Here is a 27,920-nt window from a genome sequence, read left to right on the forward strand (position 1 = left end):
ATGCTCTTCATTGTCTATTTAGGGCCATGTTTATTGTGAGCTCCTTTTCTTGCACACCCAACTCTGTATAGTGAAGGTTTCAAAATTACATGTTCAGTTTACACTTTAACCTGCAACATATTTTAACCCACGTGCTGCTCTCATGAATGACAGTCTTCACACCTTCAGCCACAGAAGAGGCTGTGCTTCAGAGGGGAATGAAACCATTTTTCCTATTAATTGTTGAACTGAAGCACACAGCAGTCTCAGAACTAGCTGTGGCACTGCTACACAAAAGTAAGACAAACATGCAAGCCAGATCTTGAAGGCATCAAGGCAACTGGTTGGTATAAAGAAATCTGTTTTCATTTTCTTTAGTATTCTATGCATCATTAGAAAGCACTGGTATATTTTGACCATGTTTTATTACCGTATTGATCAGGACAATACTGCATAATGCAATGTTGATAATGTATGGGATAGAGAAGGTAGAGAAAGAAGTACTTTTCTCCCTTTCTCACAATACAAGAACTCGTGGACATTCAATGAAATTGTTGAGCAGTTGGGTTAGAACTGATAAAAGGAAGTACTTCCTCACCCAAAGGGTGATTAACACATGAAATTCACTGCCACAGGAGGTGATGGCGGCTGCAAACATAGACAGCTTCAAAAGGGGATTGGATAAACATATGGAGCAGAGGTCCATCAGAGGCTATTAGCCACAGTTTATCATTAGAACTCTCTGTCTGGGGCAGTGATGCTCTGTATTCTTGGTGCTTGGGTGGGGAGGCACAGTGGGAGGGCTTCTAGTGTCCTGGCCTCACTGATGGACCTCCTGATGGCACTTGTTTGGGGTTTTTTGCCACTGTGTGACACAGAGTGTTGGACTAGATGGGCCACTGGCTTGATCCAACATGGCATTCTTATGTTCTGCTTATTAACACACTCACATTGTATAAGCTGACACTTGAGAAAAAGCTATGCTGTTACACTGAAACAACAGGGCAAACACAAAACCATCCACTGACAGGTTGCCCTCAGTTCTCTACTACTCACATCTACAATCATCCGCACGGTGGGCAGAGTAGCAGTGAGGTTCTGAGCGTGTGGAGGCCGGACGGTAACTGGAATGCAGCCTGCATACAAGCAGCCATAGAATGCTGCAATGAGCTCAATGCCTGTAAAGACCAAAGATGATACAGATTTAAAGCAGCAGCTAAACATCCACATGACATTTGGGGTATTTTTGCATCAAACACCTTAGACATCTGAAGGGAAACAGCTGACCCACAACCCAAGCTGAAAATGCAAGTGAAGACAGATCTCCCATAGCAGGAGCAGTACAGAACAATTAATTTGTTGACCAGGGATGGTCATTGCCTCTTCTGTGGCTGAAGGCGTGAACCCTGTCAGTCCAGCCCAAGGACTTTGTTATGCAGTCAGAATGCTAGCACATCCAAGTCAAGGAGGGCTCCTACCAGCTGGATCGTTCCGGTGAAATAAGGCTGGGATTTTGACAATACTGACCCGAAGGTCCAGGCCTGCCGGCACCTGCATTGTGATGCAGAAATGCTGAAAAGGATCATCAAGAGTCTGCTACCACAAGCCAGTTGCCTACATATGGAAAAAATCAAAATGTCCAGATGACAGAGGTGGCAGCACCAACACTGCCATGCACCTGAAGACCCTTGTGTCTAATGAAAGGCTGAAAAGGACTTCACAGCTGTAGTAAGGGTACCCACAGGGCTTTTTTTCTAGAAAAAAACCAGCAGGAACTCATTTGCATATCAGGCCTGACATCACCATTGTTTCACAAAGAGCTTTTGTAGAACCAGCCCAACAGGAATTCATTTGCATATTAAGCCACACCCACTGCCACCAAGCCAGCTGGAACTGCGATTTTCCATGGAGCAAGCAACAGTTCTTTTCTTCCATAGGCTCATGACATCTGTTTTGGTGCCAAATAATCCTTACTGTCAAAGAGTTCTAAATTTGTCCTGGATGTTAAAAACAGCAGGCCAAAGCTAGGCGTCTTTATATAAGGAAATTCAGTCACAGTAAGCAATTATGTCTAGATGTGTGTATTTTTTGTTGTACAAGCCAAAGGACCTAGTTTTGGAAGATGACAGCAACGTTGTCTTGGGTTTTAATACCAATGTAACCATGAAGCTTGCCAGACGGTTTTATTTACTTATATACTTTACTTATAATCCACCTTTCTCCCCAATGAGATAATAACCCTATGAGGTAGTGTAGGCTGAGAGTTTGTAACTGGCCTAAGGTCACCCAAAATGGGTGCCAGCGTGAGGACTCAAATCTGGGTCTCTAAGATCCTAGCCCAACCTTTACACCACAGTGGCCACTCACATATGTTCAGCCTAAACTTCCTTATATGAGGATAATATGGAGAAGGGAGAAACCTGTGCACCACTCTGAACTCCATGGAAAAAAGATGGAATAAGAACTGAGGTGTGTGTAGAAGCATCCTCTGCCTTAAATGCCAAGTAAGTATGTAGCTTAACTCTAGCAGTTTTTAAATGGTAATCTGTGAAGGCACAGAACTCAGCCCACCTATGGAGACACCCTGAAGAAGAATCACTAAAGTGTTCATTGTTCAGATTGCAACTGATCTTTCCCTAGTGTACAGGAAAGAATCATTCTAGTGAGTATGCTGCAGGCAGCACTTGGAAGAGGAATGTTCTCCAGAGCTGCATTAATGCTTCATGACACATATTTAGCTTTAAGAAAAATTATGTTTTAAAGGTTTCACCCACAAACTGAGATACAAGAGAAAGGCTGGCACATTTCTGAGAGCTCTGAGAGAGAGCAGATAAGAAGTGCTATAAGGGTGAGGTTTGGCTTTCTAAACAGCTGGGGAAGTTGCTGAGAATTTCTGAGTTTGAGTGACTATGTGATTGCTGAAAATTTTGAGTTTGTGGTTGCTGGGGAACTGCTGTTTGTTTGGTTTGAGTGGGCTGAAGGTGATTATTGCTGATTGATTAGGAGTGGCTGTGTTATGGGCAGACTGAGGCTTCATCTTCTTTGCATTATTAAGCTGCACCTTTTGCCAGAGGCACGAGCCTAAGGGCTCTTGGCCTGGGGGCTGTGTAAGGACAAGGAACCCAGATCCCTATTTTCCTTGTGTTCCTAACAGGGTAAGTAGACCCTCCAGAAGGAGAGCCACATAAAAAAAAGGATTTAAAAGGGGACTATATTTTTTTTTTAAAGCTATCATGAAGATAGAATGCCAGCAGGGGGGTGGGGGCTTTCCAGTGTTTTGCACTGAGCTATCTGCCCACAGGACAGAAGTCTTGGGTGTGTGCTTGATGCAAGGTGCTCCTGGTCCTCAGGGAACAAGTTCGTACCCTTGAGGCTGAGGTGACTGACCTGGAGAAGCAGAGACAGTCAGTTTGGCACTCTCGGGGACATATTAGATGAGCCCCTCTCTGAATATGGCAGCCCCGTTGCTGCCAGGGAGCATGAGGGTCGAGAGGGAACAGGGCACCGTGCTGAGGATAAGGGGAATGCACCCTCAGTAGGGACCTCTTCTTCAGTTGGTAAGCGGATATCCTTTCACACCAAGGAACCATTCCTGGGCAGGGAGAGGGGGGTGGGTCTTGGTAGCTGGTGATTCAATCCTTAGGCAAGTAGACAGCTGGGTGGCAAAACCGCATACTGACCGTATGGTGACTTGCCTGCCTGGTGCGAAGGTAGCGAACGTTATGCGTGTTGTAGATAGGCTGAAAGACAGTGCTGGGGAGGAGCCAGTGGTCGTGGTGCATGTTGGCTCCAACGATGTGGGGAAATGCAGTCATGAAATCCTGGAGGAAAAATTTAGGCTGCTAGGCGAGAGACTTAAGGCCAGGACCTCCAAGGTAGCCTTCTCAGAAGTGCTACCTGTTCCACGTGCAGGGCTGGAGAGACAGGCACAAATTAGAAGTCTCAATGTGTGGATGAGACGATGGTGTAGGGAGGAACAGTTTAAGTTTGTTAGACACTGGGATGCTTTCTGGAACAAGTGGAAGCTGTACAAAAGAGATGGTCTCCACTTGTCCCCAGATGGAACCAGGCTGCTGGCGCTTAAAATCAAAAAGATGGCAGAGCAGTTTTTAAACTAAATCTTGGGGGAAAGCCAACAGGAGATGAAATATCTCTGGTTCGAGAGGACTCATCTCAAAGAGATAAAGGGTTAGCTGTTACTTTTTTACCGGGTAATGGATCAGAGTTGTCCACTGAGATGGTGACAAACAGTATGGACTGTCTGCCGAAGTCTAGAGGAAGCAGGAGGAAGGTTGCGGGCCTAACTTGCCTGGGAAATTATAAATGTTTATATACAAATGCTAGAAGTGTTAGAAGTAAAATTGGTAAGCTGGAATGTTTAGTGTTGGGGGAAAACATAGATATTGTGGGAATTTCAGAAACTTGGTGGAATGAAGAGAATCAGTGCGACACAATGATTCCTGGATATAAGTTATATCGGAAGGATAGGGAGGGAAGGGTTGGAGGTGGGGTGGCTCTGTATGTCAGAGAGGGTATACAGTCCAGAAAGACTTAGGTCAGGGAATCAGATTCCTTTCTAGAAATGCTTTGGGTTGAAATAGAGGGCCCAAAAGGAAATTTAACTATGAGAGTTTGTTATCGTCCACCAAATCAAAAGATAGAGGATGATTATAATATGATGGAAGGATTAAAGATAGTGGCTAAACATAAAAACTGTCATAATAGGTGATCTTAACTACCCGCAAATTGATTGGGTCAATATGTGTTCTGGTCGAGAGAAAGAGATTGAGTTTCTAGATGCTCTCAATGACTGTGCAGATGGTCACAGAACCTACCACGGGTGGGGCGATCCTGGATTTGGTCCTAAGTAATGCCCAAGACTTGGTGAGAGATGTAAAAGTGATTGCACCGCTTGGTAGCAGTGACCATAATGTTATTGATTTCACCATTTGTATAAATAGAGAGTTGCCGCAAAAGACCAGCACAACCATGTTTAACTTTAAAAGGGGTAAATTCTCTGAGATGAGGAGGCATGTGAAGAGGAAACTGAAAGGAAAGGTAAATACAGTCAAAACCCTTGGGGAAGCTTGGAGGCTATTTAAAACAACAATCCTAGAAGTTCAGATAAAATATATACCACAACTTAGGAAAGGCACAAACAGGTATAAGAAAAGGCCTGCATGGTTAACAAACAAAGTAATGGAAGCTGTAAAAGGTAAGAAGGATTCCTTTAAGCAGTGGAAAGCTAGTCCAAGTGAGATTAATAAAAGGGAACACAGGCTGTGGCAAATCAAATGCAAGACTGTGATCAGGCAGGCAAAAAGGAACTATGAGGAGTATATTGCAAAAAACGTAAAACCAACAATAAAATTTTCTTCAAATATATTAGAAGCAGGAAACCAGCCAGGAAGGCAGTGGGGCCCTTGGATGACCAAGGGGTAAAAGGATTACTGAAGGAAGATAGGGAAATGGCTGATGAATGTATCTTTTGCGTCTGTCTTCACTGTGGAAGATGAGAAGAGTTTGCCTGCTCCAGAACCACTAATTTTGGAAGGGGTGTTGAAAGACCTGAGTCAGATTGAGGTGACAAGAGAGGAGGTCCTACAACTGATAGACGAATTAAAAACTAATAAGTCTCCAGGTCTGGATGGCATACATCCAAGAGTTCTGAAAGAACTCGGTGACCTTCTGGATCTCCTGACAAAAATATGTAATCTTTCATTGAAATCTGTCTCCGTTCCTGAGGACTGGAAGGTAGCAAATGTCACCCCCATCTTTAAAAAGGGTTCCAGAGGAGATCTGGGAAACTACATGCCGGTCAGTCTGACCTCAATACTGGGAAAGTTGGTAGAAACCATTATCAAGAACAGAATGAGTAGGCACATTGATGAACACGAGTTATTGATGAAGACTCAGCATGGGTTCTGTATGGGAAGATCTTGCCTCACTAACCTGTTACAGTTCTTTGAGGGGGTGAACAAACATGTGGACAAAAGGGACCCAATAGACGTTGTTTTCCTTGACTTCCAGAAAGCTTTTGATAAAGTTCCTCATCAAAGGCTCCTTAGTAAGCTCGAGAGTCATGGAGTAAGAGGACAGGTACTCTTGTGGATCAAAAACTGGCTAATTAATAGGAAGCAGAGAGTGAGTATAAATGGGCAGCCTTCGCAGTGGAGAATGGTAAGCAGTGAGGTGCTGCAGGGCTCGGTACTGGGTCCCATGCTCTTTATTAATAAATTGGAGTTGAGAGTAAGCAATGAAGTGGCCAAGTTTGCAGATGACACTAAATTGTTCAGGGTGGTGAGAACCAGAGTATTGTGAGGAACTCTGTTGTGGCTGGGTGAGTGGGCGTCAACATGGCAGTTGAGGTTCAGTGTGGCCAAGTGCAAAGTAATGCACATTGGGGCCAAAAATCCCAGCTACAAATACAAGTTGATGGGGTGTGAACTGGTAGAGGCTGACCAAGAGAGAGATCCTGGAGTCATCGTAGATAACTCACTGAAAATGTCAAGACAGTGTGTGGTTGCAATAAAAAAGGCCAACACCATGCTGGGAATTATTAGGAAGGGAACTGAAAACAAATCAGCCAGTATCATAATGCCCCTGTATAAATCGATGGTGTGGTATTATAGCTCTGGAAACAGTCCAGGAAAGGGCAACTAGAATGATTAAAGGTTTGGAACACTTTCCCTATGAAGAAAGGTTAAAATGCTTGGGGCTCTTTAGCTTGGAGAAACGTCTACTGCGGGGTGACATGATAGAGGTTTACAAGATTATGCATGGGATGGAGAAGGTAGAGAAAGAAGTACTTTTCTCCCTTTCTCACAATACAAGAACTCATGGCCATTCAATGAAATTGCTGAGCAGTCGGGTTAGAATGGATAAAAGGAAGTACTTCTTCACCCAAAGGGTTATTAACATGTGGAATTCACTGACACAAGAGGTGGTGGCAGCTACAAGCATAGACAGCTTCAAGAGGAGACTGGATAAAACTATGGAGCAGAGATTCATCAGTGGCTATTAGCCACAGTATATTATTGGAACTGTCTGGGGCAGTGATGCTCTTTATTCTTGGTGCTTGGGGGGGCAAAGTGGAAGGTCTTCTAGACCCACTTGTGAACCTTCTGATGGCACTTGGAGGGGGGGGGGGGGTTGACCACTGTGTGACACAGAGTGTTGGACTGGATGGGCCATTGGCCTGATCCAACATGGCTTCTCTTATGTTCTTATGGTAAAAAAATTTTTTTAGTAAAGTGGCCATCAGCTACTCAGCTATCTCTTAAATATTTATTACAGTTCTGCTACGTGATTTGCCCTGACTATGCCCTTCCAGAGACCCCTTGGTTTCCAACAGATACAGTCTTCTACCTCGCACCACCTGCATTCCTTACCAGGAGGATAAAGCAGCACCACATTGTCACCGGCATTGAGGTGTCCCTTTTCAAACAGAATCGATGCGATTCGTTCGGCCCGCTTGTGCAGCTGCAGGCAGGTGGCTGTGCACACTGGGGCTCCCTGAGAGAGAAAGAAGCACATTTTAAACAAGTAAGCAGAGCATGAAGGAAACATGCTGGAAACTTTGCTACTGTATGCCTCTGGAGCACCACTTGCTCACCACCCCAGTTCATTCAAACTGACATAACAGATGTCTTTGGGGAACAATTATTCTCTCTGCATCTTGCCTGATATTGAAATAGCCTTCCATTAGCTTGACTTATCCTGTGTGCCAAGTAACATGGCACACAGCATTTAAGCTACTTCAAAACCTGGAAGAAACAAATTGCCAACTGGGACCTCCCCTCCCTGTTCTATAACACAATGTACAGAAACTTTTGCTAATCACTGCAGTAGAAGATTATGAATCCCTAGCAGTACCTTGGCATTGAGCAGAAGGAAAAGCATGTGCTCCGGTGTTGCTTGAGCTCTCCACTGGAGCACCTCCGACAGGAACTGATGCTGCAAGGAGAAGAAATTGCAAGTTGCAAGAATATCCTTAGGATTTCAAAGGCCACTGCAGGTAGATAGGAAATTGTCATAGGCTTTTTGTTTGTTTGTTTCTGAGGAATGACACCAATGATATGGAAAGGGGGAGGCACAGTAAAGCTACGGGGAGGCAGGATGAAATCCCAAACAGGCTGCATGAGCAAAAGCCTGGTAAGGTGGGGCTCATTTTTACTGGCTGCCCATTAAGTACCTGATGGGAACACAAAGGCAATGTGAACTCTGACATAAAAGCTAATGTGAGTTGTGAAAATTCTGGCCTGCCCTTAGAACAGGAGTTAGACGAAGTGCAGGAGCGACAGGGGCTCAATGCACAAGCATAGGCTGCACCAACCTTATTCCTGCACCTGTGACTCCAACCAGGTTTCCTGCAGTGATGTAAGCTTTACTCCCACATTACAGTGATAGCAGGTGATCAGCAAGAGGATATAATACTTGCTTTGATGTAGACAGTAGACATGCACACAGTTGGAACCTGGATGTGCAGTAGGGTGACACTTTGCTCTCCTAAGGCATAGGGGCTGGGGGAAGCGCACAGCCTGGCAAAGCATCACTGTAGCACTGCTTTCCAGCCTTGGACTCCGATGGTTCATTTTGGAAACTGTTTATTAGGCCTGGGATAATCAAGTAGGTACAGGGAGGCAATGTTTTAACCTATTCTTCCAAGGCTGAATGAAGTGCCGTAGGAACTCACCTTTCTCACTAAGTCATTCTCTTCTATCTGTCCAAGGTCCCTCCCAGAGGCCTGTGCGATGCGTTTCCCGGCAACCAGATTCCCCACCATCACAGAGGCAGGACCGACACCTGTTAGCAGATAGCAGCAGAAAAGAGTTGGTAAAGGAGAAAAATTATATATAGTGTGTGTAAACAGTTGCTAAAGGAAAGGAAATAGGTTCAAAACCACATTCGAGTCTTACAGCCTGCATTTTTGGGACCCCATGAGGCAAATCTGATAGAAGGACAAAGCTCAAGCATTAATGGGCAGAAGGGGAGAACCCATTCTAGGAGTATGCAGATCCTTCAAATGTCACCTCCAAGTTTCCGGGGATCCAGACATGCGGAAAAACGTAAAAGGGATGGGCCAGGATTGTGCAGGTGGCACAGTGAAACAAAAGAAATGAGGACGGGGCAGCTGTTTGAGAAAAGAGCCATGAGGTAAGAAAAAGAAGCCTCCTGTTTTTGAAAATTGTGAGCACATAAATGTATAGGACTTAGAAATGCTTTCTAATGAAGTCAGCTGAACAGCAGTGCTCAAGCAATGAGCTGCTCTTCATGGACAATGTTACTTCAGAGTAGTGTTCCCTCTAAGCTGAGATAGTGTGAGCTAGCTCATAGTTTTTTAGCCTCTGGCTCACACATTTTTGCCTCAGCTCAGGAAGGATGGCCCCAGAACAAACTAATTTATGCAGTAGCCAAATCACTTGCTCACAACTTTAATGCCAGCAGTTCACAAAGTAGAATTTTTGCTCACAAGACTCCACAAGCTTAGAGGGAGCATTGCTTCAGAGTGTTTTGATGATACAGAATGTTTTTCTGATTCCACCCCATCTCCAGTTTACAGTCTGGAATGAAATTCTGTAAGGAAATTCTGGGGGAAATTATAAGGATGTAGTATTTTCAAAAGTTTTAAGAACAACCTTTATAGCCACTGGGCAGGGTTATTCTTCAAGAGGCCTCCCCTTTGGCCCAGCATCAAGGTGCCTCACCTGGTTGTTTTTGCCGAGGTTTTGGAAGGTTGGTTACGCATGTGTGGGGGCACATGAGGATGTTGCATGGGTGGAGTGACCCCTCTAGGAAGTGTTGTTTGGTCTGAGATATATGGATCCCTCCTAGAGGAGTTTTTGGCAAAGTATTGGCTGGAACAAGAGCGAGGCAATATACTCCCACTTGGTGAATGCTGTCAATCGCCTAAGAAAAAGAAAACAGAGGATCATATTCCAAAACAAGAGTCTAGTAGTTAGATCCAGGTGGGTAGCCAGGTTGGTCTAAGTAACAGAACGAAGTTAGAGTCCAGCAGCACCTTTTAAGACCAACGAAGTTTTATTCAAGGTATGAGCTTTCATGTGCACACACCCTAGTTAGCACTTAATTTCTATTTCATCTCCATGAGAGTGCCAGCAGAGAAACAGGCCAATCACCCAAAAACTTTTTGCCATATTGTAAATATAATCACAAGCTGGATAGCCACTGCTATCTTGTGGATAATATACTGAGCTAAGAGACAGGCACGTAATCTACTACAAAGATATCAACATCCACATAAGAAACCTCTCATGCTGAAAGCACGTAGAGAAGCAATTGGGGGGCAAAGTGATGGGATGTGGCCAGGGGGTTGTGCCCTGCTGCTTCTTCCTCTGTACTGGAAGAATCAAGCCAGGGATTTAGTAGTCTGTGCACAGGCATTCAATGAACCGCAGGTCTTGCTTGCACAGGAAACAAGTTCCTCTTCCCTGATACAAGTTCTCAGAAGTCAATCTATTTTCCCAACAAGAAACACCACCCTCATTCTTCTCGCCCTTAGAGTTCTACTTCCTACACTGGTTGCTTTCAAACTATCCGGTTTTATTTTTGCCTACTGTACCTGTTTCCCCCCCAAGCGATACCGTTCCCTTTCTGATTGCAGAGTATCTAAAAACAGTTTGAAAACATTGCTCTTAATTGTCTATTTGTAAGCAGCCTCGAAATAATTTGGAGGTACAATGATCTTAAATTAATAAATGATAATACACTGGCTGCTTCCTAAAAGGGTGCCACCAACCCAACAAAAGACAAGAACCCCCCTGCCCCAGGCTGCTCTCACCTGCAGCACTCGGCTCATCCACTGAAAACTGTCCTCTTCAGAAGCATCAGGCCGCTGTTCGGCAACCACCACAATTCTCTCATCATAGAACACAGTCACAGAAAACACTGCAATCCTTAAGAGGGACAGACAAACATGATATAGCATATCACCTCCCTTAATGAAACCATGCCCATAGATCGAGAATGCAGCATCTGCAATGCCAGAAGAGGGCAGGTTGCAAGAACCCATGTAGGCTGTCAGCTGGGCAACTGAGATTCTTTTTAGGTAAAATAAAAGTCCAGTGGCTCCTTAAAGACTAACAACATACATTCCAGTATGGACTTTCATGAGTCACAGTTCATATCCTCAGATATGTGAGGTCAATCTGTTTAGATAACCACTCATCCAGCATGCATCCTCCACCAATACTGCAAAGTACACAAAAAGAAGCGAGCCAGCATAGTGCAGCATATTAGATAGGGCTGTTTGAGAGACATCAAGGCACAAGACTAAACCTCAGAAAAGAGAACTATTTTTTTTCAAGAACCCCGCCTCTGCACTTTTTTGCCAGCATTCTCCATCCTTCCAAAATGAAATCCATATTTCACCACGGCAAGAAGCTTCAGCATTTCCATAGCTCTTTAGTTTCACAAAATTGGATTGTACATTTTGAAACTTCCTGCAAAATTCAGTCTGCTCTTGCAACAGGAGTAATTTTGTGCAAAATTAATAAGATTTTCTCTGTCTGACGGGGAATCTTCAAAACTTGCAACCCCATAAAATAAATTAATAGCATTTGAGAGGATTCATCTCCCCCACTTTAAGCCATCAGTTCTGCTGCTGTCGACAGAGCACCCCAAGACATACACGTAGTCAAGTAAAAACCTCCACAGTTCCCTCCCACTGTTCAGCCAAGGTCAAGACACAGAGGTCCTTTGTTTACTTACTATTATCTCCAGATTGCTATACAGCAGCATTTTCATGGTGGCTTACGAGAGTTACAGCAATTAAAATAATCATAAATGTTCAAACACACACACAATTGCAAAAGAAAAAGATCTTACAAGCAAATAGCTCAGAGAGATACGAACAAACAGTTTGGCAGGATAATGCATCGTATAATTATCCAGGGAGACACTCACTAACCTTCCTCTGTAAACTGTCTTTATCGATTCAACTGCCAGTCCTGTGGCCACAATGTCATCGGCGTTATGTCTGCGTCCACTAACAACCAGCAGTCCATCTATTTTCCCAACAACAAACACCAGGCTACCCTGTAAGACAAAAGTCATCAGCAAACAAAATCATTCTCTCCTTACCACATGTATACAAATTGTCTTGTCTTATATGCATCACGCATAAGAACATAAGAGAAGCCATGTTGGATCAGGCCAATGGCCCATCCAGTCCAACACTCTGTGTCACACAGTGGCAAAAAATTTTTATATATACACACACACACTGTGGCTAATAGCCACTGATGGACCTCTGCTCCATATTTTTATCTAAACCCCTCTTGAAGGTGGCTATGCTTGTGGCCGCCACCACCTCCTGTGGCAGTGAATTCCACATGTTAATCACCCTTTGGGTGAAGAAGTACTTCCTTTTATCTCTTTTAAGAAGTACTTCCTTTTATCTCAGCAATTTCATCAAATGCCCACGAGTTCTTGTATTGTGAGAAAGGGAGAAAAGCACTTCTTTCTCTACTTTCTCCATACCACGCAAACTCTATTAAGGCTCTCTAACTTATATGCAATACTTATATAATACAATAGAGGCAGATCCTTTTAAAAAAAGGGACAGCTCTACAAGGCCTCAAGACCCACTTTAGGTTTCCAGACTACGGGGCTGAAGACCACTAGCCTAGAAAGCACAATCTCACCCCTGAATGGTTGAGCAGTATTGATTAGCCTGACTCGAAGGTCCAAGGAGGATGCCAACCCATCTATTTGGGAACTGCAAGAGGCGGCAAAAATAAGCGTGCAAAAATAAGTGTTTCTCTGATTTTAAACTGAGGGACAAAACCATACCTCACATATCAAAAGACTGTGAAATGCTGATCTAAGCAATTCAGCTACTGGATTCTTGCACATATTTGCATCCCAGAGGAATTATATCTGGCGTTTTAAAACCATATTTGTCAAGAGGAAACCTGTCTCAGACATTTGTGTTCCACCCATCCCCAGTGGCACAACATGAAATAAAGGCAGCACAACATACAGGTCCGACAAAGCCCAGCAAGCCAGAGCGCACGAATGGTACATCGCCCACAGGAGAGCCAGCTGAATTCACAGGGATGACCTGAAAGAAGAAAAGAAAGGCCATGGGTGACAGAAGGGCAATGCACAGGGAGAGGGATGATGCAGCATGTTCTCAGCATAGCCCTTTCCAGATGCAATTAGCTGGGGGGGAGGTGGCATGGGGGGAATCAATCTTTTCTCTAGGGCGTATTTTGCTTACGTAACCCCACTGCTGACATTAATTGGAACTGAGTGCAAGCACAGACAAAAACAATGACTCTCCATGACCGGCGCAAGAGATTTCTGCTAAACAAAAGCTAGTGAGCTGGGGAAAGCAGGGCATCACCTGCTGCTGTGGTTCTCCCAGGAAGCCAGTTACTTCTTTGCAGTGCAAACTCACTCCTGTTAGGACAGAATGTACATCACCCACCTCTGTCACCCCCCTCAAGTGGCTCGCTTTATTCTGAAAAAAAATTGTACTCAAAGTATCAGGCTTTTAAAAAAGAACAGAAATACGTAATTTTTGCCAAGGATTGGTTTTGCAAATGAGAATAAGAAGAAGGAAGGGCAGTAGGGCCAGAATAAGCAATAGGGAGGGACATTTTTCTCTGATTTGTCCCTGCTGCTCAAGAGCTCTGTTTTGGGGAAATCCCTCAGGAATAGAATTTCTGAGATCATTCTGAGCAGCAATGGTGGGAGATGGTGGTAGCTGGTAGGAAGTCATTTTGCTGTCAGAAATCCTACCTGTGGAGATTTGTCACAGGAACCCAGTGGCTGTGTAAAGAATGGGAAACTTCTCTGCTGTGTATAAAGAGTGAGCGAGTGTGCAAAGATGTGGAGCACGGAAATAAAGTCATACACACACACCATCAACAGAAACCCTGCATAGCTCCATGCTGGTTTCTGCTTCACGGTTACAATGCATTTTCACATTTATCATCTTGCTGTTTTTGAAAGTTACAGCTGAAATTTTTTGCATATTGAAAAATGTAACTCTATGCAGTACAACACACCCCAAAAATGCAAGGCATCAATGTGTCTCTGTTTTCATCCCTTTTGCATATATAGGAGGAATTCAGGGGAAATGTACATATCAAGATGCACAAATGCTTTTCCAGTCCCCCAGATGGAAAACTTTTTAAACTTCAAAAAGCAAGCCAATTCTAAGGTCTCTGACTTTAAAGTGATAACCTAAACAAGTGAGAAAAGTCTGCCTCAATTTGCAGAAAGTTTAAGATTCACAACTCTGACAGAAATCATTCTGCTCTTTTAAGTCTGGCATCTGTTATTTACAATTCCAATATTCATATGCTCCTTCTTGTGATGTTATAAAAATAGCTTTTTACTCTTAAGGAGGCAATCCATGGATGGGCCAAACTTTCAATAAGGATGCTACCAAATAGGGATGGGCATGAACTGGGAAAATGCATCTTGTTTCAATTTGAAGTTTATGGAGTGCCCGGTTCATGAGCCACTTTTAGGTGTCAAATGAACCAGTGAAGTTTGTGATGAGGTAAAATCTGCCCCCCCACCCCATGCTAGAGACATCAAACTTGCAGGGAATCTCTGGCTGACTCTCCTCTACCTGCCCTCCAGGTTTGGTGAGGATTGGCTATACGGGGACCAGGTTATGACCCCACCCCCAAAAGGTGCCCCCAGGAAAGTGCTTGCTGGGGAAGTGAGAAGCACAGGTTCAGGAGTGTATAGAATGGAACCTGCACAAGCCAGAGACATTAAACTCATAGGGGACCTCCCCCTGATGCTCCTGTAAATGCCCTCCAAGTTATGAGAAGATTGGACTTAGGGGGTCTGAGTTATGGCTTCCCAAAGAAGATGCTCCCCGGAAAATTTGGGAGGAAATGTCTGTTGCACATTCAAAAGTGCATAGAATAGATCTCCTGCAAGCTACACACACCAAACACAAAGGAGACCTCTATCTGCCTTTCAAGTCTGGCAAACATTTTGATTGTACGGAGACAATCTGTCTGGAAATGTATCCATTCACAAACCTCTGGAAAGTTCATGCCAATAGACCTACCACAAACTTTCGTTCATGAATCACGAAGTGACTAAAATTAATCATGAACTTTAGCTTATGAGCAAGTTCATGCCCATCCCTACTACCATCCATTGCTAAACTTTAGAGATGCAGGCCTGTTTGCAATTTGCAGACAATACTTAAAATTGAATTGCTATGATCTGTTACAAGAATAAACGATGCACCAAATATCCCCAGTTCAAACCACAGCTAAGCCACAGACTCACCAGTGGCCAGTCTTTCAGCCCAAGCTTCCCACCAAAGTTGCTACATGGGGTTCATTTTAGGGATGTAGCTCACAGGATTGTTGTAAGGATGACTAAGATAATGTACACAAAAGTGCTCTGAACACTTTATGAATACTAACGATTATAAAAGCCTAACAGAAAAAGGTTTCCTTCCCACCCACTTGTTCCACAAGGACGTGAAAGGCTTCAAGATGACCTGTCTTATAACTGGATCAAATGGCATAGCTCCCTCGAAACTAAAAACAGGATGTATAAATTACATACCTCAAATGTGTTTTTAGTTACTCCAGTCAGCCCATAATACATCATCCCTCCCGTTCTGGAGCTGACGCAAATTTCCCCAATTTCATCAGTCTTGCAGAGCTGGGGAGAACCATCAGGCTTCACTATGCACATCATTCCTACAACAAAGGAGAGAAAACTTCACAACCAGTCTTGGGACTTGACATTTTGTGTGTCTTGAAAATACAGGAAACATTTTGAAGATAAAAAATGGGATAAGACTAAGCCTGAGAACGGGATGCATTTGGAGGGCTTCAGCACACACTAGAACGTGTGCTTCAACTGCTTTGTTAAGAAGCAGCTGCTGTTTTCAACTTTGTATTTCAAGTGTTCAAGCTAAACATTAAACTCCATTGTTTTAACACCAGTCTAAGCACTTAAAAACAAACTTGAGACAAGCACATGTACATATGTGTGTGTATACATGCACACTGTTTTCTTTGAGCATCTGCTCCTAAAGACTTATCTGGATCCTGGTTATGGGACTGAAATAGCCTTGGTGGATGCTCTTGTGGATGACTAGTGCCAGAAGAAGCACAGAGTACAATGCTGTCGATTCCCCTGGATCTCTCAATGACTTTTGATATCATTGATCATGGTGTTCCTTTGGACCACCTTTCTGGGCTGAGACTCGGATCCACCAATCTTGCAGTGGTTCCAGTCCTACCCGGAAAGGAGATTTCAGAATGTGTTGCTGGGGAGTGCGGCTCAGACTTTGGCCTGTGGGGTCCTGCACGCCTCCTCTTTCTGCCCTGTGAAACTGCAGGTGAGGTGTCTTATTTTGATGCTATCCGCTGTGAGCCCCACGTTAGTGGAAGAGAGCAGGATATAAATCTAATAAATAAATAAAATGTTTTCTTTTGGGCACAAGATGGCTGAATAAACTAAGTAACTTACAGATAAAAAGGACTGATTGTAACACCCAGAAGGCATTTAGCCCAGTAACAATGAACTGAGGGGCAGCCAAGATGACTTCAGAAATCAAACAGCCTTGGCGCTAAACATCATGCCAGTTATAATCCCATTGCTTCTCATGACAATTTTTAAGTGCTGGAGCAAGACACCACAACCCTCCTGTATTCTCCCACTACTATGACTTCACCTCCTGGCATCACATGACCAACATCCTGCACAGTAAGGGCAGAATTCTTATCTTCAGTATTCACACGGATGACACCATAACTCAACCCGTTCATTGATAGGATGGCTCTTCCAGGCAAGGGTGCTCCAGGAACACCAGGCCTAAGAAGGAAAGGCAGATTTCAAGTACAAGAGAAAAAACATTAGACATTGCCAGCATTATTTTTTTGCACAGATGATATTTCCACCCACTCTCATAATTAGGAAATCTGGTAGAAGTGGGACTTCTGAAACTGCCACAAAACAATGGACATCAGTAGCTTCCAGGCTTTGGATAAATTTCTTGGACCACTTTACATTAAGTTACTCAGAAAAAAACAACTTCTAAGTACTCTGAACATTTATCCAAATCTTGGTTGATATGGAGCACACAGTATGTTGGGGCTCATACACCTCTTGAAGATTAAAGCAAAAGCTATACCAAGAAGAAAATGAGCTGCATGAATCTACCCATGAACACATGAAATTTGTGCTTCTTTCTCATGGATAACCTTATTATTCTAATGGGTGCCCTCCCCCAAAGCCCTGAAACTGACCTTACTATAAAAGACCTTGACAATATAAAATCACTCAGGAGCAAACTTGAAAGGGACTTCCATTTATGAACTAAAATATGGCACATGTCAGATTACAGCAATAAAAAGTTATCTTTTATTGTAACTGGAACAATTATAGCCATCTTTTCTAGTAAATGGAAATCAAAGTTCATTATTCATTAACCACTATAAATCTAGAATGGATGAAGAAAAAATTTTTGGCAGAAAGATCCCTGAAAATGTGTAAATGTCCCATTTATTCCAAGTGAGCAATAGTTCCACCCATGCTGCCACCAGTCTTTGCAGTTACTCTGCAAAACAATGAATATGCCTGCAGAAATTGCAGGGTTTTTTTAAAAAAAAGTCCTTAAACATACATCTCAACTAACAGTCTATCCTTTGAAAAACAAAGAAGTACAGGCGTACAAAGGAGACATGGCTGTACCTCCGAATGGCTACTGTCATGGCTTCAGGAGATGTTGCACAAGGGCATATTGCCTCTGGTTTAAGCCCATGGTTCTGGAACAAGCTCAAGAATGCATCACAAGAGGACACAGACCCTGGAAGGCAAACATTCTCATTTGAAACTGAGCATCAGGGGTTAACAGAACATGGAGACTACGCAGAAAACCACAGCAACTACAATTTATACGACCCCCTACATATAACAAGATCTCCAAAGGATTTAGTGCACTGCAGACAAGCATAAGTGCCCTAATAGAGTGCCTCTTTGTAAAATAAGGCTGCTTCATTTAATTAAGGCACTGTAATATAGTTCTGAAACCTTGAGCATCTTACATCATCATGCGCAGGCCTATCTGAAAAGCAGCTACTCAGGAAAGCTTAATAAAAATGTGATAATTAAACTGCAGCATCAATTTGTACATCACATTTCAGAACTATCCTTTAAAAGGACAGAACCCTTCACAGTCTTTGTGACTCTGAAACCGCTTTGTGGACAAAAGTCACAGATTTCAAAGGTTCCCAATGCACCCTGAAGACTAGTACACATATCCTGGTGCAACTGCCCTCCCTCCCAGTGTCTGATCCAGAAGCCCTAGTGGCAGTCATATCTTGCCTCTCACGGACACCATCTGGTCAGACACCCAATTAGGTCCCATAAGTGGCAGCTACCCCATGCAAATCTGTTGCTCATTTCTCTCAAACACCCTCCAAGTCATCCCTTGTGAGTAATTTAAACATGCATACGCCCCCATGTCTTCTTCACTATTGTGCCATTGGATGGTTTTCTCTTTTTTACTTCCACAGGCAAGTCCTTCTTTAATGAAACAATGCATCCCTCAGTTATTTCACTACAGTTTTGAATGTAAACTGACATCAAGAGACCATGTACTAAACTTTGCTCCCTGTCTTAAAACTTTGTCAATGCCATTAATGCTATCTGCTCTTGGGAAGAGGTAATGTACAAGTGATCTTTCTATGAGAAATCCATTTAGCTAATGACAGTATAAATTACTTTAAGTAGAAAGAGCTAGGAAAAATGCCCTCTGTATATAGACAACTGTTTCTCAATAATAATAATAATAATAAATATAATAAATAATATCTAATGTTCTGAAGCATTTGTGCATGTGAATGGTTAAAGCAGTCCATATAAATTGTCTTGCTGTAATCTTTACAGTAATGCTACAAGGTAAGTTAGAGTTGTCATCTTCAATACTATAGCTGACAAGGTTGAGTCAAAGACAGAAAGCTTACTGCCATGAAAATTACTTGACAGGAAGAGGGGGAACCAGAATTACAACCTCGTATGTACTGAGGCTGTGGACAGCAGACACATTCTGAGCACCAGGAGCATAGTAAAGAACAAGTCTCACGTGACAGACGTTGAGGTATCTTCTCAACTGCTGAGTGTCACTGCCTCACTGCCAACCTCTCTAAGCAAGCATGCAGAGAAATGGGAGGCACGGCACCCTTGTTCTCTCTCTACAAGTACATTAGTAAATCTTCCCAAAAGCAGGAGCAAAATGGGCTTGCAACTCAACAGTGGAGCTCTGCAAACAGCTGAGGGTTCCAAACCTTGGGTTTAAACATCATTGTTCTATAGAATAGAAATTATTTAAGCTGTATGAAAAATATGGCAAATGGCCTGCACATTAAATTGCAAATTGAATAATGCAAGCCAGTTTGTATTTCTTCTCCTCTAAAACACTGCAGTGATGGCAAATGCTTTATGAAAAATGACTGTCTTAAAATTTGCACAAGTCTTCCTCTCTCTATTTCCCCACTTTGAAATGAGATGAACAAAGAATGTAAACCAATTCCCAGCAGGAGCAACAAGCAACACCTCAGAATTGTTCCCTGCACTGCAAAGCTCCTAGCCTACATCTCTGAAAACATTCTGGATTCAAAGTCTCCAGCGCTGCTGGCTTTTGAAGGCAAGATGGAGACACTTAAAAGCAAAGGCATGAACAGCCACATACCACTGTTTCTCTCACTTCAGTCACCAGTGAAGCACAATCCCCTTCTTCAGCACTCAAAGGCATAGCAAGACTGACAGCCAAAACAGAAGAGCATGGTTCTAACAAGTCACTTTCCCTGTTGAGGCAAGGATATGCTCTGGTGCCTTGTCTCGCATGGAACTGTATTACACCTGGCCATGCCCTAAATAAAACTTCAGATTACGCTGCTATCAAGTACACACCATTTCAGAAACACGTGTTCAGCAGGACCACATTTCAAGGAGCATTCTGCATCGTTGTGCATGTCAATGAGCACATCCACAGGCACACATTCTCAAATGTACAAACATCTTCCAGTGGCTTATGCCTAGATGTGCATAGCAAACTCTAAATATGTACACTATTTGTAAAGATCATTAGGAGGAAAAAAACCCCACAGGAATGCTACAGAACAGAAAAGCTACTTACAAGGGTTAGCACCGTCAGTTACAATCAGCATCCGCAGGGAACTTAAGCTGACATCTCTTTGGTCCCGATGGGCCATCATGGCCCAGTGCAAATCTCGACATTTCACCAGAGCTACTCTAGCTGCAACCCAGAGGAATAAGAGAGAAGAAAAGTCAAAGGTCTGAATCCCAAGATCTGTCCATCTCAGATTTTTCTTGCATTCCCCTCCTCTTGCAGTTCCTTCTGACCCCAGGAAAGTTTATTTCTGTGGTTGAAGGGCTCACATGGAGTAATAAGTACATAGGTCAGGAAGGTGCAGAGGGAAGGGGAAAAATCACCCTGTCTCTTCCATGAGTGCAGCTCTGCTGATAGAAAAGGAAAGGTTGATTTCAGCTCCTTCCCCCATGTGACTATTAGAGCACACAGATCCAATGACTCTGAGGATAATCTTTATTGGATTCTGAAAGGATTGCGGGGTTGGGAAGAACATTTTTTCAATCCTCAAGAAGACAACTGCAAATTTATACCCCCCCTTCACTCTGAATCAGAGTCTCAAAGCAGCTTACAAGCTCCTTTCTCTCCTTCCCCCACAACAGACACCCTCTGAGGTGGGTAGGGCTAAGAGAGCTCTCACAGCAGTTGATCTTTCAAGGACAACTCCTATGAGAGCTATGGCTAACCCAGGCCATTCCAGCAGCTGCATGTGGAGGAGTGGGGAATCAAACCCAGTTCTCTCAGATAAGAGCCCATGTACTAACCACTACACCAAACTGGCTCACACACACAGGTTATGGGATCCTTCTCAAAGCATGGGAATGCAGACATGTTTGCTATTTCTTCTGGTGGTGGAAAGTGCCATTGTCATAGATAACTTATGGAGAACCTATAGGGTTTCCAAGGCAGAAGACATTCAGAGGTGGTTTGCTATTGCCTGCCTCTCTGTCACAATCCTGGTATTCCTTTGTGGTCTCCCATCCAAATATGAGCAAGAGACAACTCTGTTTAGCTTCCAATATCTGACAAGATTGGGCTAGCCAGGTCAGAACATTTCTTCTACTACAGTGGTATTAACGAAATGAATGAAAAGCAGACAAGTGAAAAAAGAAGAGGTGGAACAATTGGGAAGCCAGTTCTGCCAGGAATAAAATCTATGGGTTCCTTATCACCTTTCCTGGCATCTTGTCCAGTTCTGTGTGGCACTGGAAAGCCCTATCCACCTCACCCCAAGCAACCACTTTAATCTGAAGGGGGCAAATATGCTACAGAAGGATAGTGTGCTGTTCAATTCTTATGCTACCTTTGTGAGTGTGAACCCTCTGTACCCAAGAAAGAGGACAGGTTTTCATCACAGAATAGGGCACGCTGATAGTGTGCAGCTTGTTCATTACACTCTGAAAGGCAAAAAAGAGAGAGTCAAACTTAAAAAAAAAAAAGCACCCACATGCCAATAAACCACAACAGCAGGAATGGTGTATTTCGAAGTATACAATGAGCAATATTTTTTAAATAAAAACAGCTGAACTCCCTCAACCAGCATGGCAACTGATATTCAAAAACATCCTACATCTTCACAGAAGTGTATACTCAAATATCAGCATATAAAACAAATCTCAGCTCTAAAAGTAAAATATCAGACTCATTATTCCTCAAGGTGGGGTCAAATAACAAAATTTCAGAAAGAAACAAAATCAACAACATGGGTTTAAATGCGTTTCTTAAAAAACCCTCAACAATGTATGAATCTCAATATTAAAACAAAAGAGGTGTCAGAATGCTAAAACGTTTCCCTTTAATGTACACGTTTCATATACCGTAACTGGAACATCTGGAGAAGCCAGCTGCAGCTTAAGCAACCTCATACCACAATTAATTCTTGAGTCATCAGAGTGACACAAGGCTATTGGGTTTTTTTCTTTTAATCAAGGTACCGGGAAACCTATAACCAGAAATTCCTACATGCAACAATCAGAAAATGCAAACTCTAAAAATGGAATTAATTATCCAAATTGGCATTATTTGTATCAATCCTACTGTGAAAGTTGGAATCAGTGACTAAGAAAATAGAATGGTTCAAGGCGATGTATGCTAAGAATGGAAGGGGAAGGAGATACTAGTTTTATATATCAGACTATTAGTCATGGGTTCTGTAGTCTCCATCCACACCGTCTTGCCTGTACTGACTTATTATGCACCTTCATGAGACCCTATTGTCAGACTACTGGAATTTTCCAGATTATGTCCACATTTTATTGGCATACACTGCCACAAACATTTTTTCTTCATAATCATAAGGAATAGAAAACCATTATTCCAGAGGAAGCCACGGATTCTCAGTATGGTGACAGATTTCACATATTTTCCAACTCCACGTTGTCATGCAGCTCTTCTGAACTCCTCTACACAGTACACCTAGGCTGAGGGAAGCTTACCAAAAACAGGTTCCCATCCCCTCAAAATCGTGACTCACTGTTAGCATGCTGTGCCACAAGCCAGCATCCTTCTTGAAATCCAGGACATTCACTATGGTTTCACCTAAAACAAGAAATAGGAAAGGATCTGAAACATCATTCCCAAGCTCCAACTTCCTGTTCTACTGAAAGGCAAGGCCTATGGCTGCTCCAGGTTATGTTGCAAGCTTGGATGTTCCTCTTGTACTATCATACATGAAAAACCAAGGACTCTCCTCTCCCTGCATATACTTCCCATCTAAACAAGAAAGCAAAAGTGGCAATCTACACTACAAATGTTCCATATGCATATCTGAGCAGACTGATATAGGGAAGTGGGGAGGGTAGAAACGGCATCAGAGTGGTTTTGTTCTCTTTTAGTGTAATAATTGCTCTACACTGCTGAACAGCTTGACAGGACTGGGCAAGACAGTCATATTTTTAAGTAAGTTTTACAACTGAAGTATTTTGGCTCCTGTGTATCACTGCCCATTGTTATATTTTGTTTTAACAGAGTCATTTAGCACGTTGGAAAAGAGCAGCCAGGGCCATTGTTCAGGTACACTGACCACATATAGAGATGGAAGCTTAAAAAATGTTTTTCCTTTGTGTACAGAAGTCATGGTTAAGCAAGGTTATGCAAACTCACTGATAAATGAATTTTTTAATGTGAATACCTAATTATGTACAAAAAGGCCAGTGTTAAGCCAGGAGGTGGAATCCCCTCTTAATATCTATTTAAAACATTTTAAAGTCATCCTTTTATCCAATTTTATCCAACCCCAAGACAATGAACAATAAAATATTAAAACAAGATTAAACACACATATAAATATATAAAAACAATTAAAACTAAGCATGTAAACATGTGAATAGGACAAAAGGTCAATCAGAATCCATGAGGGAATGCCAGACAGAGTCTTCATCTGCTAGCGAAAGACAATGATAGAAGGAGACAGACGAGGGAATTCTATAATTTTGGTGCCATGGCCCAGAAGGCCCTTTCTTGGATCGCCACCAATCTAGTCTCAGGTGTCAAAGGCACATGAAGCAGGGCCTTTGAAGATGACTGTAGTGGTCAACTCGGTTCATATGAGAGTAGGTGGTCCATATGACGTGGCTAACAGCACGTTGCACGTGACACCTGGATCATCAGTACCACTCTCCATGAGGTCATGCACCCAAACTCATGATCATGCGGAAGCATTTGATAGTGTGAACTGGCTTGCTAATGATCATTTGGATTTATGGGGTGAAGTCCACAACACCCAAGAAGCACAGACCTTTGCATCATGGCTGAAACTTCTCAGGGGAAAGTGATCTGACAGAATACAATCTGCCCCCTCCCCCGCATGCCAAATGTTCAAGCGGCACAGTACTCACCTTCAGAATAGTTGCAGGCCTGAGACAGAGCCTGGCAATGAGACAACATGGCTATTCGGGACACCGTTACACCCATCACACTCCCTTCTTTGCTTGTCTTGTACTTGGGGAGAAATGTATCCAAGTCAGTGAATTTGTATTTGGCATGCATAACAGGAGTCTATGACGTTAAAGTTACATTAATCCTTCAGAGGCATAAGGATGAAGGCAATGGGTGAGCTGACAGACAGCATGCTAGCTACAATGAAGGAATTAAAAGCCTGAATCTGCTATCCTGCAGCATTCCCTGCTATCTCATAAGTGGGCTTTTTTACACAACCAAGCAAATGCTTTGGGGTTAGGCAGTCATTTTTCTCCACGCCAGTTTGGCCAGGGATCCCGGAGGGGTTTCTTGCCATCTTCTGGGTGTGGAGCAGGTGTCCCTGGAGGTGCTGGGGGGAGGTATTTGTGAATTTCCTGCATTGTGCAGGGAGTTGGACTAGATGGCCCTGAAGGTCTCTTCCAGCTCTATGATTCCATGAAGCCAGTGCAGGAATGGCACACAAACCCATCTCTTCAGGCAAAAAAAGAGAGAATCTTTTCAAAGAGTTCCAGAAAAAACTTCTGAAGTGCTTCCCTAACTAGAACTACAGAAAGGGATGCTGCCCTGAATAAGCAGAAAGATGTACTTCAGAAGAACAGACAACAGCAGCACAAAAGTAGAGTTTTCAGAATAAGTTAGTCCAAATTACCAACCCAGACAAAATAAATCTCATATCAACAGAGTGGTTACAGCACATAATACAAGTTGTCTAAACTGCACAAACCATAAGGAAAGAAGCCAGTGTACTGGAGTTATTGATCTTAAGCCCACTTGACAATTTAAGCATGCTGTGGTGAAATTATGGCAAGGGCTGATTGTTAACTCTCTCTGAGCATTCCAGGGGAAACTATACCTTCAGTTTTTAATTGAATAGATCCACAGCTCAGTGAAGCATGAATGGAGATTTTGAACAATCCTTAAGCGATACTTACAGTATAAAAAATAAAGTACAAGAAGAAGATAAACAGTTTTTTGTGGGATGGAAACTGGATGCTCAGAACAGCCTAGAGACATTACACGGACTCTTATCTGGGAGAACCAGGTTTGATTCCCCACTCCTCCACTTGCAGCTGCTGGAATGGCCTTGGGTCAGCTCTCGTAAAGCTGTCCTTGAAAGGGCAGCTTCTAGGAGAGCTCTCTCAGCCCCACCTACCTCACAGGGTGTCTTGTTCTTGGGGAGGAAGGTAAAGGAGATTTGTAAGCTGCTCTGAGACTCTGAGATTCAGAGTGAAGGATAGTGTATAAATCCAATATCACCATCATCATCTTCTTCTAAAATTTCAACAGCCACATCAGCTGACAACTTTTTTTGTCAACTCCCATTCCCTACATACCTCGATGTAAGCTGGTTCGGTCCCTGCATTTGAAATGTTGGGCTGCCAGTCCTTTGGCGATTTGGAGAGATACTTGGAATCCGTTACCACCCACTTGAGCCTAGGCCAACCTAGAACAAAAGAAAGTCTTATGTCTAATGGGTTATCACAGAATCTGTCTCCCTGAGATGTCAGCTGCAGTCCTTAGAATCCAGATTTTAACTTTTGTTTTAAAAAATGTCACGTTTCTAATCCTCATGAAAAAGAAAAAATCATCTGAAAAGAAAAAGAGGTATGCCCACTAACAGCTTAGGCTAAGGCAACTGGGAACTTCAACAGAGACACACCAAAAGGCTTGATTATTTCAGACAAGATAGTCTTCCTAAACAGAGATGATTTGCCATACTGGAAAAACAATTATGTGATGCTCTGTTTTTACATAACTGTGCAACTGCTGTAAAGATGGCAGAGATTTTGTACATGTGTAAGTTTTTACACTTATGGGTTTTGTACATGTGTAGATGTGAGAAGTGGCCATGTAAAAGCTCAAGAAACATAGGGCTGCACTGTTCAACAGCAGAAATTTGGCTTATGAGCCACTGTGAACCCTACCACTACCAAAATGTTTCCTTTCACACACACACACATATATATATATATATATGTGTGTGTGTGTGTGTATTCTTCTTACAGCGCTTACATGATTTTAACTGCTAATCAGCAACTTAACTTTGATAAAGAATCTTTGACAGCTTTCATCGATTTACAAAACAAGGCAGTTTGCTGCTGAACAACAAGGCAGCGTCCTTCCCATGTCTGTCTCCTTTCCTTCCCTCAGTTCACTGCCACTCTCTTTTTGGAAACTGAGACTGCAAACTCAATCTGTCATATCTTATGTGTTCTGTGGCACAGCATGCAAAGTGAAGGCATCCCGTAAAACAACAACAAACCTTTGAATTGCACAATCTCTCCATTCTGTGTTTTAGGGAGACCCTTCAGGCAAACCTCAGTGGTGAGGGCCAAAGCAATGCCACAACTGCCCAGCAGAAATCCAATCTGTTGGCCTCCAGCATCCTGTGGGAAAAGGAAAGATTCCTCAGTGATTTGCACATGGGTGGGTGACAACCTTTCCAGAAAGACCCCATGCATTAGTAAAGCTTTGGTAATTGGATGTTAACACTATGGTCAAAAAAGACATTCAGATTAACCCATCAATGATTTGAAGTTCAAGTAACTACTATCACAATAAGTATAGCAAAACAGAAAGTTCAGACAATAGAAAGGCAGAGAAGAGAGGGAACTGAGCATAGAATGATGAAAAGATGAGAGAAAATAAAGCATGTGGCAGGAGCTACCTGCCTAGTCTGCAATGAAACAATTTCAAGAATGAAAGCTGTTTAACAGATGGGCACAGCATTCTAGACATCCTAAGTTATACCCATAGTTGCTAAGAAACTTATATTTAACATAAATATATTTATGTTAAATATTTAACTTATATTTAACATAAATAAATGAAGAACTCAGCTTCTCAGGACACTGTATTCTTTCTCTGCACAGAAGTCACAAAGCCCTAAGTTGTCTTCAAACTGCCACATTCATTATCTTGCCTCAGTTGGTTCTCTATCTACTGAAGAGGTTCATGTTCTTTCCTATCTTGTGCACTGCTTGCAATTTGTGTAACTAAGTAACCATATGCCACAGATGAGATTAAGTGGAACACAGACAGTTCAACAGAAAACCAATGGCAGACTGGCTGGTCCATCATATGAGAAATGACATACAAGCAGATCTGCATTAGTGGGATGGGGACCACAGCTAACATTAGCAAGAGCTGAATAAATACCTTTCAGTAACAAAGTTTTTCTTTTGCAATATATTGAAAAATATTCTACTATCAGAATCTAAATATAGTTCATCAATACATTACACATTTTCCCACCCATCCCACCCTCCAAATTGTTACCTCCACCGGTATACAAAACAAATTAAAAACCTTTTAAAAGTAAAAAATTCCCATATATAGAATCTTAACTAAAAGTTATAATTCACTTAACTTTATCTTAACTCCAATATAACTACTATTCTTATTCCTTTACTTAATACTTTCTACTTAATCATCAATATTACACATTTAATCAGATAGCCGTAATCTATTCTCCTTTGCGCTTTAAAAATTCAATTATTACTTGTTAAACATTAAACATAGATTTCGTAGTCATTAAATCATCACTAAAAATTATTCAAATCTTAATCTTATCTTAACTCACATAGACTTACTATATGAACTCAGCTACTTATATTTCATTACTAAAACAATACTCAGTAATCACAGTCCTTTTTCACTTTTAAAAGTTCAGTTAATATTATCAAAAACCACTAGATGGCTCTTCACCTTCCATTGTATCTCTACATAGTTTGGGAATTTATTCCAATCTTCTTTAAATTTCTCCAGGTTACAGTCTTTTAAGATTCTAGTAAGTTTGTCCATTTCACTCCAATTAAGAACCACAACAGCACAGGTCAGCAAGTAAACTCAGAAGGCATTTAAACTTAATTTAAACAGATCAATTTTCATT

The 27,920-nt window shown here is 42.4% G+C and overlaps 1 protein-coding gene across 4 annotated transcripts in view; it reads right to left on the bottom strand.

The window, feature by feature from the left end:
• Positions 1-27,920, bottom strand: part of DIP2B (disco interacting protein 2 homolog B) — a 205,062-nt gene that overhangs the window by 19,117 nt on the left and 158,025 nt on the right. For all 4 annotated transcript variants that reach the window (XM_060253191.1, XM_060253187.1, XM_060253188.1 and 1 more), the window contains 17 exons: positions 26,292-26,415; positions 25,363-25,472; positions 23,947-24,049; positions 22,584-22,648; positions 21,414-21,507; positions 20,138-20,257; positions 17,692-17,806; positions 16,673-16,812; positions 15,553-15,689; positions 12,983-13,063; positions 11,909-12,036; positions 10,781-10,895; positions 9,687-9,888; positions 8,675-8,784; positions 7,855-7,935; positions 7,371-7,494; positions 1,036-1,157 (listed from right to left, as the gene is read on the bottom strand). In XM_060253191.1, coding sequence (XP_060109174.1) covers positions 1,036-1,157; positions 7,371-7,494; positions 7,855-7,935; positions 8,675-8,784; positions 9,687-9,888; positions 10,781-10,895; positions 11,909-12,036; positions 12,983-13,063; positions 15,553-15,689; positions 16,673-16,812; positions 17,692-17,806; positions 20,138-20,257; positions 21,414-21,507; positions 22,584-22,648; positions 23,947-24,049; positions 25,363-25,472; positions 26,292-26,415 — 1,971 coding nt within the window. The remainder of the gene's footprint in view (positions 1-1,035; positions 1,158-7,370; positions 7,495-7,854; positions 7,936-8,674; positions 8,785-9,686; positions 9,889-10,780; positions 10,896-11,908; positions 12,037-12,982; positions 13,064-15,552; positions 15,690-16,672; positions 16,813-17,691; positions 17,807-20,137; positions 20,258-21,413; positions 21,508-22,583; positions 22,649-23,946; positions 24,050-25,362; positions 25,473-26,291; positions 26,416-27,920) is intronic.

The sequence above is a fragment of the Heteronotia binoei genome, chromosome 13 (assembly GCF_032191835.1).
Source record: "Heteronotia binoei isolate CCM8104 ecotype False Entrance Well chromosome 13, APGP_CSIRO_Hbin_v1, whole genome shotgun sequence".
Classification (NCBI taxonomy): Eukaryota; Metazoa; Chordata; class Lepidosauria; order Squamata; family Gekkonidae; genus Heteronotia; species Heteronotia binoei.